This window comes from Amblyraja radiata, chromosome 9, assembly GCF_010909765.2.
Source record: "Amblyraja radiata isolate CabotCenter1 chromosome 9, sAmbRad1.1.pri, whole genome shotgun sequence".
In the NCBI taxonomy this organism is placed as follows: domain Eukaryota; kingdom Metazoa; phylum Chordata; class Chondrichthyes; order Rajiformes; family Rajidae; genus Amblyraja; species Amblyraja radiata.
Genome location: NC_045964.1, coordinates 62116714 through 62127356, shown reverse-complemented (window position 1 = coordinate 62127356; position 10643 = coordinate 62116714). Strand labels below are relative to the sequence as shown.

Genomic DNA, 10643 nt, shown 5'->3' with positions numbered 1-10643 from the left:
GGGAAAGACACGCCAATGACACGTCCTCTGGCGATCCGTGCCGTGACTCAGAGAAGGTCCCTCTCTTTGGGCGAACAGTTGGTTAACATCACGTTTAACGTCAGGACCAGTCTGGTGCTGGTGGTGGTCAATGTTGGTGGTGCCAGGTTGAGATTACTGGAGGTGAGTGAGGTGGCTTGTCATCGGTGAAAACGGCCATTTTTTCTTCATCTTTCCCCGTACACCCTTTCTCAGTATTCTTTCGCTTCCTTGAGCTGGGCCATGAAGTCGGCTTCCAAGGGGCTTTCCGAGCAGTTCATGCCATTGTTGGGCGGGCGCACGGCGTTGTAGCGGCTCCAGTCCCCTTTGCACAGGATCCAGGGCAAGACGTCCACCTTGTAGTGCAGCTCGGGCGAGAACTCGGTGCTGATGAGGTTGGGAGCCCCGGCACCTTTGCCCCGGGTGATCAGCCTCATCTGGTCGTCGTAGCAACAGTGCTGGGCGGCCAGGGTGGCGCTGTCGAAGGACAGCATGGAGCGGATGCAGAACTTGGAGGTGGGCTTGTAGATGTCCAGGCGCTCCTTGGGCCCGCTGGCGTCGCGCCAGCGGAAGAACCTGCCCTTGCCGTCTTCGCGGAGGCTGACAACGCTGTAGACCGCCTCGGCGGGGTAGGTGCAGGGGCAGCTGGGCAAGTCCATCAGGGCCTTGCTGAGGTACTTCTTCAGGAAATCGCTCTTGCAGTTCAGCCATTTCTCACAGCTGTCCACTTCTGCTGGGACCGAAGATTAACAAAGATTTAGTGTTATAGAGTCACAGGTTCCTACAGCTTGGAGACAGGCCTAAACAATTCGAACAACTATATTATAAAAAGCAAAACACAAAGCACTGGAGGAAGGCTGAATAAATCATACAGTCAATAGACAATAAACAATAGGTGCAGGAGTAGGCCATTCGGCCCTTCGAGCCAGCACCGCCATCCACAATCGGTACCCCGTTCCTGCCTTCTCCCCATATCCCCTGACTCTGCTATCTTTAAGAGCCCTATCAAGCTCTTCATAGAGTGATACAGTGTGGAAACAGGCCCTTCGGCCTAATGCCAAACCGGGCAAAGTCCCATCTACACTAGTCCCACCTGCCTACGTTTGGTCCATATCCCTCCAAACCTGTCCTATCCAAGTACCTGTCTAAATGTTTCTTAAACGTTGCAATCGTACCTGCCTCAACTACCTCCTCCGGCAGTTTGTTCCATACAACCTACCACTCTTCGTGTGAAAAAGTTGTCCCATCAGGTTCCTATTAAATCGTTCCCCCCCCACACCTTAAACCTATGTCCACTGGTTTTCGATTCAGCTACTCTGGGCAAGAAACTCTGTGGGTCTACCCGATCTATTCCTCTCATGATTTTGTGTTATTTAGAGAGAGAATACTCAGAGTGCGAATAAGGTCCCGGTGAGCCTCGGCCACACCCCGACAGCTGGCCCGGCCCGGCCCACCCGCCGCGGAACCGGGAACCCACCAGGAGTCGCCCCGGGCTCATCTCCTGCCTGACCCCAAAGACCGGGAACCGGGGAGGAGGGTGGAGGGAGTCGGCAACGGACTCTGGACAAAGGGCCAATTTCAAGATGGCGGCGGACAGAGGGGAGGATCGGAGTCGCCATGACAACGGGCCTTCAAGGCCAAAATCAGACTGTGCTCTTAAGGACTTGGAAACTTTGTGGGAGCCAGAAACGCGGTGACTCTTTGTGTCCTGTCTCTCTGTGAAGTCTACTATGACACAACAATCGTTGCACTTTTGCACTAACATCGTTGATTGTACTTATCTGATTTTATTGGATTGTATGCAAAAGAAAGAATTTCACTCTACCTACATACAGGTACAGGTACACATGACAATAAAGTATCATCATCAACCTCATCATCTCTGGAACTTCTACGGTGGAGAGGATTTTATTTCTATTTTATTCATTGAGCGCTCTGGGTAAAGACTTGTGCTGCTGCAAGTGAGAACTTCATTGTTCAGATTTGTATATATGACAATAAAACACTCCTGACTCTTGACCCATTTAGAGATACAGCTGGAAAGCTCACACCACCTGATTCAGGACAATAGACAATAGGTGCAGGAGTAGGCCATTCGGCCCTTCGAGCCAGCACCGCCATTCAATGTGATCATGGCTGATCATCCCCAATCAGTACCCCGTTCCTGCCTTCTCCCCAAATCCCCTGACTCCGCTATCTTTAAAAGCGCTATCTAGCTCTCTCTTGAAAGTATCCATAGAACCAGCCTCCACCGCCCTCTGAGGCAGGAACAGCTTCTTTCTCCCCCGTATTATCACACTTCTGAACGACCCTTCTATAAGCCACGGTGCTGTCCTGATTCTCCAACCTATGTCATTGATCTCTTTCTCTGCAAATCTCGGGCGGTCACGGTGGCACAGCGGCAGAGTTGCTGCCCTACAGCGAATGCAGCGCCGGAGACCCAGGTTCGATCCCGACTACGGGTGCCGTCTGTACGGAGTTTGTACGTTCTCCCCGTGACCTGCGTGGGTTTTCTCCGAGATCTTTGGTTTCCTCCCACACACCAAAGACTTAGGTTAATTGGCTTGGTAAATGTAAAAAATGTCCCTAGTGGGTGTAGGATAGTGTTAATGTGTGGGGATCGCTGGTCGGCCCGGATCCGGTGGGCTGTTTCCGGGCTGTATCTCTAAACTAAACTAAACTAAAATATTATGCTACAATGCTGCAGAACTATTCTCCACTCTGGCATTTTTCCTTTGCTCTACCTGTTGTTGTGTATTCATGTTTAGTATTATCTGATTTAAATGCATTGAATGGAAACAAAAGCTTTTCACTGTATCTCGGTGCATGTGACAATAATAAAAACTAAACCTAACCTAATATTCCCATCCTCTCCCTCCAGATACCACAAACTAGGGTCAGTTCACAGCACCCTCCGACCCACACATCTCCAGAGGCAATACATGATGCCATCGGAAGTACATGCAAACTCTGCACGGGCAGCGCCCGTGGTCAGCATTGAACCCAGGTCACTGAAGCTCTATATGGGGTGGCACGGTGGCGCAGTGATAGAGTTGCTGCCTTACAGCGCCGGAGACCCGGGTTCGACCCTGAACTCAGGTGCTGTCTGTACGGAGTTTGCACGTTCTCCCGTGAACGCGTAGGTGTTCTCCGGGTGCTCCGGTTTCCTCCCATGCTCCAAAGACTATAGGTTTGTAGGTTAATTTGGCTTTGGAAAAAATTGTAAATTGTCCCTAGTGTGTAGGATGGTGCTACTGTGCGGGATATGCTGGCTGGTGTGGACTTGGTGGGCCGAAGGGCCTGTTTCCGTAGAGTATCTCTAAAGTCCAAAGTCTATTGGTGGTGCCACTGTACTGCCCCAGGACTGCAGTTCTATCCATCCAGTTGTACACAGTTTGAAACAGAGCAGGTACCATGATCACCTATACACTATACACTATAAACTCCCTGAAGAAGGGTTTCGGCCCGAAACGTCGCCTATTTCCTTCGCTCCATAGATGCTGCTGCACCCGCTGAGTTCCTCCAGCAATTTTGTGTACCTTCACCTATACACTAGTTCTATCCTGCATACGACAACTCACAGGTGCTAATCAACCTGCAAACCTGCACGCCTTTGGAGGCCAATAAACCTACAAACTCAAACCCAAACCTATATGTCTTTGGAGCACCCGGAAAAACCCCACTCGGTCACGGGGAGAACATACAAATACCGCACAGGCAACACCCGTAGTCAGGATCGAACCTGGGTCTCTGGCGCTGTGAGGCAGCAACTCTACCGCTGCGCCAGCATGCGAGCTGCTGGAGGTCTTGGGGTCAATACACAATAGGTGCAGGAGTAGGCCATTCGGCCCTTCGAGCCAGCACCGCCATTCAAAGTAATCAGGGCTGATCATCCCCAATCAGTAGTAATCAGTTCCTGCCTTCTCCCCATATCCCCTGACTCCGCTATCTTTAAGAGCCCTATCGAGCTCTCTCTTGAAAGTATCCAGAGAACCGGCCTCCACCGCCCTCTGAGGCAGAGAATCCCACAGACTCACAACTCCGTCGGCCATCGTGCTGGAGTTTGAGCCGTCTACTCACCCGCATCAAACAATTCTGTTCCATTCTCTCTCTCATCCAGGGTATTTTCTGTGGCTGTATTCAGATCATCTTCCATCCCTTCAGGAAAAGAGCAGCCGTCAGTTTTCAGGTCTGGCTCGCCAAACCTGCCCTCCAGTCAATCCATGCATGTGGCCCACTCCCCCACCTGAATGCTCAACCCCTGTTTGGAAGCCCGACCCAAATTGCACGTTGCTTGCTATCGGTGTTTAGTTCAACCTGGTGCAGTTTCTATCCATTGAACCCATCAAATTCCTGGATGGACACGCAAGGAACTGCAGATGCTGGAATCTTGAGTAAAACACACAAAGTGCGGGAGTAACTCAATGGGTCAGGCAGCATCTGTGGAGGGAATGGACAGTTGATGTTTCGGCGTCGGGAATCTTCTTCAGAATCATTTTGTGGATGGTGTTACTGCACAGTTCAACATCTTAGAATCTCTATGATTTACTCCTGGGGCTTAGAACAATAGACAGTAAAACCATTCAGAAATTGGGTGTGAAGAAGGGTCCTGATTGAGTCATAGAGTCATAAAGTGTGGAAACAGGCCCTTCGGCCCAACTTAGACCACTGATCTGAAATGTCACCTGTCCATTCCCTCCATAGATGGTGACTGAGCCACTGAGTAGGTCCAGCGCCTTGTGTTTTACTTAAGGTTCCAGCGTGTCCCAGCTACTGAATATTTCAGTTCTGGGTGATGTTTTGGGTCGAGACCCTTCTTCAGGTCTGAAGCATGGACTTTGTTGGCCGGTGTGGGCAAGTTGGGCCGAAGGGCCTGTTTCCGCGCTGTATCACTCTATGACCCGTAACATCACGCATTCCTTCTCTCTAGAGATGCTGCTTGTCCCACTCGAGTCACACCAGCATTTTGTGTCTACCCTCCGCAGATACTGCCTGACCCGCTGAGTCACTCCAAAACACTTTGTTTTTTTGCTCAAGATTTCAGCATCTGCAGTCTTTTGTCTCTCCAGGGGAAGGTCGTGTTGGGCTAACGATTTAATTTTTTGAGCAGGCAAAAGGGAGGGTCGGCAGGGTTATGTGTGTGCGGCCTTCAGGAAGGCTTTTGACCGTTCTGCATGACAAGTGGACAAAAAAGGTGGGAGACAGTGGTGAGTTGGATGAAAAGTAAACTGCTCAGTGTCAGGTAGCAAAGGTTTAGCTTGGTTTAGTTTAGTTTAGTTTGGTTTATTAGTGTTACATGTACCGAGGTACAGTGAAAAGCTTTTGTTGCGTGCTAACCAGTCAACGGAAGGACTATACATGATTACAATCAAGCCCGTCCACAGTGTACAGATACAGGATAAGGGGAATAATGTTTAATGCAAGAGAAAGTCCAGTAAAGTTCCAATTAAAGATAGTTTGAGGTAGATGAGGTAGATGGGAGGTCAGGACATTCACTAGTTGGTGATAAGATGGTTCAGTTGCCTGATAACAACTGTGATGAAATTGTTCCTGAATCTGGAGGTGTGCGCTTTCACACTTCTGTGTAAGGATTCTGGCTTCACCTTTTAGACTCCAATCACTCCCTCGGTAAAAAACATCCCATCCATCAGTTACCCATTTTTAGTTTAGAGATACAGTGCGGAAACAGGCCCTTCGGCCCACCGGGTCCGCGCCGACCAGCGCTCCCCGCACACTAACACAATGCTGCACACACTAGGGGCAATTTACAATTATACCAGGCCAGCTAACCTACGATCCTGTACGTCTTTGGAGTGTGGGAGGAAACCGGAGCTGCCGGAGAAAACCCACGCAGGTCACGGGGAGAACGTGCAAACTCCGTACAGACAGCACTCGTAGCCAGGATGGAACACGGGTCCCTGGCACTGTAAGGCAGCAACTCTACCGCTGTGCCACCGTGCCACCCACTTGTAGCCTTGTAGGGTGCTGCACGTCAAGCGCTCAGAAGGGGGGCGGGGGTTAAGGATTCTGGCTTCACCTCTCAGGCTCCAATCACTCGCTCGGTGTGAACATCTCCTGTCCCACCAGCTACCTTGTTAGCAGTGGGAAGCAGCCCTTCTTTCGTCACGTTTACCTGGGCTCCCGACATTTTACCCTGACCCCCGACCCCCGACCCCCACCAACTCACCCGGGCATCGGTTGAGGTCGCAGGTCCGCGACTCGGTGGCGGTGCAGGCGTAACCGCAAGACCTGGTGCGTTTCTGGTTGCCCGTGCTGCAGGTCACCGTGCAGGGCGACCACGTGCTCCAGTCTTCCTCGTCCTTGTGGTCTGCGGGAGGATGAGGGAGAAAGGTCAGAACCGCCCGGAGTCTGGGCAAGGAGTCAGAGAGACCGCTGAAGGAAGCAGGGGTCATGCAACTTGTAAGTTCATAAGTCATAGGTTATCCCCCTTCCCTACACACTAAGGGCAATTTGAGTTTATAACTTCATAAAGGAGCATAATCAGCCCATTCAGCCCATCAAGTCTACTCCGCTATTCAATCATGGCTGATCTATCTCTCCCTCTCAACCCCATTCTCCAGCCTTCTCCCCGTAACCCCGGGCACCCGCACTAATCAAGAATCTGTCAATCTCCACCTTAAAAATATCAATTGACTTGGCCTCCACAGCTGTCTGTGGTAATGGATTCCACTGATCCACTTCCCTCCGACAAAATAAATTCCTCCTCATCTCCTTCCCAAACGTACGTCCTTTTATTTTGAGACTCACACGCATGCCTGCGCACCCACACATAGATACACACCTACACACATTGCATGCATTCACACCCGCACATTGACACACACACACACACGTGCATGCATTCACACCCATACAAAATACACATACATGCACACACACATGCAACTACCCACTGACTCACACTGGCACACAACAATACAGGCACACACAAATACCATTTCTTGGATGAGTTTACAATGTCGCTACTCAAACTACAGTCACTAAATGGCGTTGAGAGACCTGGGTGCTGTGCATGTGGAGTTTGCACGTTCCCACTGCGACAGCGTGGGTTTCCTCTGGGTGCTCTGGTTTCCACCCACATCCCAAAGACGTGCAGGTTTGTAGGCCTTTGTCTAGAACCAGAGGCCATAGACTCAGAATCAAAGGAAATACCTTTGGAGAGGAGATGAGGAGGAATTTCCTTCATCAGAGGGTGTTGAATCTGTGGAATTCATTGCTACAGGCAGCTGATGAGGACAAGCCAATGGATATTTTAATGCGGAGATTGATAGATTCTTTGCTATTGACTGATTTACCATCGCCCGGTGGGGTATCGACTCAGCGCAGAGGGAGAAGAGGAGGGAAGAGACTGCAGCCCTAAGATTTTTGCCTCCATCACAGTGAGGAGGTGCTTGGTGGACTCACTGTGGTGGATGTTAATTTGTGTTTACTGTCTGTTCTGTTGTCTCTTATTGTATTATTGTGTGTATGACTGCAGGCACGAAATGTCGTTCAGACTGAAAGGTCTGAATGACAATAAAGGAAATTCAATTCGATTAGTACGGGTGGCATGGGTTATGGGGAGAAGGCTTACCTGCGTAAAGGCAATCTTTATGGCGATACTTTACTGAACTATGTGCACAAAAATAAAATAATTTCACTGTGCATCTGTACATGTGAAAGTAAAGAACTATTGACCATAACTATTGGCTAAGACAATTGTTGGACGGCATTGGTGGCGCAGCGGTAGAGTTGCTGCCTTACAGTGCCAACGACCTGGGTTCGATCCTGAGCACGGGTGCTGTCTTATGGAGTTTGTACGTTCTCCCCCATCACCTTGTCGGTTTTCTCTGGGAGCTCCGGTTACCCCCCACAGTTCAAAGATTTACAGGTTTGTAGTTTAATTGGCTTTGGTGCAAAAAAATTGTAAATTGTCCCTGGTGTGTACGATGGTGCTGTTATTAATGTCCCCAATGACCAGCTAGCTAGTAGCTGGTCGGTGTGGACATGGTGGGCTGAAGGGCCTGTTTCCGCACTGTATCTCTAACTAAGGAGATAGAGAGAGAAGATAGATCAGCCACGATTAAATTGCGTAGACTTGATGGGTCGACTATCCTAATTCTGCTCCTACAACCTTTAGTTTGGTTTAGTTTAGTTTAGAGATTCAGCGTGGAAACAGGCCCATCGGCCCACCGAGCCCGCACTGAGCAGCGATCCCCGCACACGAACACCATCCTACACACACTAGGGACAAGGTTACATTTATACCAAGTCAATTAGCCTACAAACCTGTACATCTTTGGAGTGTGGGAGGAAACCCGAGTATCTGGAGAAAACCCACGCAGGTCACGGGGAGAACGTACAAACTCCGTACAGACAGCACCCGTAATTGATGTATTCTATGCTTCTATGTTTCTATTCATGAGAGAGTTAGATATAGTATAGCTCTTAGGGGTGACGGAATCAAGGGACATGGCGAGAAAGCAGGAACAGGGTACTGGATTCTGGATGATCAGCTGGCTCGAAGGGCCGAATGGCCTGCTCCTGGACCTATTTTCTATGTTTCTATAAAATCTTGTGTGCTCATGAACTTAAACTGCCCCTAGTGTGTAGTGAATGGGATAACAGAACAAGTTTACAGATGCTCGATGGATGGAAGATAGACACAAAAGTAACTCAGCGGGTCAGAAGGCATCTCTGGAGAGAAGGAACAGGTGACGTTTCGGGTCCCTTCTTCAGATCGATGGACGACGTGGACTATGTGGGCCGACGGGCCTGTTTCCAATCTGTATCTCTAAACTAAACAAGCAGCTCACATTTGGTTGGCCTGTATTTCGCTGACGGTTTGTGTCACCAGGTTGGTAGGCTCACCGTAATTAAACTTTTCCTTGGAGGACCAGCCCTTCTGCAAAGGCCAGTCCCTGTCCCAAACTCCATCCAAGGTGCTGAGGTAGGTGTCTTCTCCCTCGTACTCCACTGCGTAGTCCTCCTCCTCATCGCCGTCCATCCCGTTTGCCGAGTCCAGGCTTCCCACCTCAGTGGAGTCGGGATACTCCCAGAACAAGGGCCAGAAGATGTCCTTGTGGGACAGCCATTCTGCAGAGGAGAGGGACCAGTCGTTGAGGTTCCCCTTCAACAGGTCCATCTCGATCTCAGCCTGGGGATCGTCCACCACCTCGATGGTCACCTGTTGGACAAATAGGTTAGACATCATCGGTTTTTAATAATTATACAATTCTTTTGCGTTAAAAATCCAACTTTAGACTTGAACGAACAAATTATTATCACATGTGACATGTCACAGTGAGATTCTCACGGTGACATGTCACATGTGATAATAATTTGTATTCCCAAGGTATGCAAATAGTCACCATGAAAAGGGCACAGACAAAGATACAAAGTATTCCATTTTAACACAGTTTGTTTAAGAAGGAACTGCAGATGCTGGAAAATCGAAGGTAGACAAAAATGCTGGAGAAACTCAGCGGGTGAGGCAGCATCTATGGAGCGAAGGAAATAGGCAATGTTTCAGGTCGAGACCTTTCTGAAGGGTCTCGACCCGAAATTTCCAGAACAAGGGGTCACAGTTTAAGGATAAGGGGGAAATATTTTAGGACCGAGATGAGAAAAACATTTTTCACACAGAGAGTGGTGAATCTGTGGAATTCTCTGCGTTGTAGTTGAGGCCTGTTAATTGGCTATATTTAAGAGGGAGTTAGATGTGGCCCTTGTGGCTAAAGGTATCGGGGGTATGGAGAGAAGGCAGGTACATTGAGTTTGGATGATCAGCCATGATCATATTGAATGGCGGTGCAGGCTCGAAGGGCCGAATGGCCTACTCCTGCACCTATTTTCTATGTTTCTATGTTTCCATCGCTCCATAGATGCTGCCTCACCCATTTTAACACAGAGTATTCCATTTGTGGTCCCCCTATCTTCTCGGCGATCCCCTCAAGCCGGGTCCCCCTTTGTTCTCAGCGGCGGCCCAAGCCTCCGCCACCCACGTGTCCCGCCCGACCACCAGCGCCCGTGGCCTCAACCACCGGTGCCATCCTCGTCCTTGTCCGCCGACCCTGACTCGAACTCGGCCCCCGGCCCGATCCCGACCGACGGCGTCCTATAGAGACTTCAGCAATACAGTGCGGAAACAGGCCATTCGGCCCACCGAGTACCGATGACCAGCGATCTCCTGTACAGTAGCACTGTCCTACACACATTAGGAACCATTCACAGAAGCCAATTAAACTACAAACCTGTACATCTTTGGAGTGTGGGGAAACCGGAGCATCCGGACGAAACCCATGCGGCCACTGGGAGAACCGGACAAACTCCGTACAGACAACACCAGTAGTCAGGATCGAACCCGGGTCTCTGTCACTGTGAGGCAACAACTCTACCGCTGCGCCACCCTGCCAGCTCTTCTTCCCATTATATACTGCGATCAGATCTCCCCTCAACCTACAACATTCAAGGGGAATGGTTTGCCAACATTCTGGTTTGGCAACAGTTCTGCCCAGGGCAGGAAGGCTCTGCAGAGAACGCACCACAGGAACTACACTCCCCCCCCCCTGCAGGACCTATAGGTGCAGATCCAGAGACAGCAACATAATGAAGGACCCCTACAA

General features: G+C 50.0%; 1 protein-coding gene across 2 annotated transcripts in view; it reads right to left on the bottom strand.

Annotated features, from left to right (window-relative positions):
* Nucleotides 1–209: 209 nt before the first annotated feature.
* The window catches only part of ism2 (isthmin 2), a 32862-nt gene continuing 22428 nt past the window's right edge, over nucleotides 210–10643 (bottom strand). The window contains exons 3-6 of one of the 2 annotated variants that reach the window (XM_033027603.1): nucleotides 8890–9205; nucleotides 6206–6346; nucleotides 4099–4176; nucleotides 210–748 (exon numbers count right to left, since the gene is read on the bottom strand). In XM_033027603.1, the coding sequence (XP_032883494.1) occupies nucleotides 231–748; nucleotides 4099–4176; nucleotides 6206–6346; nucleotides 8890–9205 (1053 nt within the window). In that variant the 3' untranslated portion in view covers nucleotides 210–230. The remainder of the gene's footprint in view (nucleotides 749–4098; nucleotides 4177–6205; nucleotides 6347–8889; nucleotides 9206–10643) is intronic. The other variant, XM_033027604.1, reaches the window with a different exon arrangement.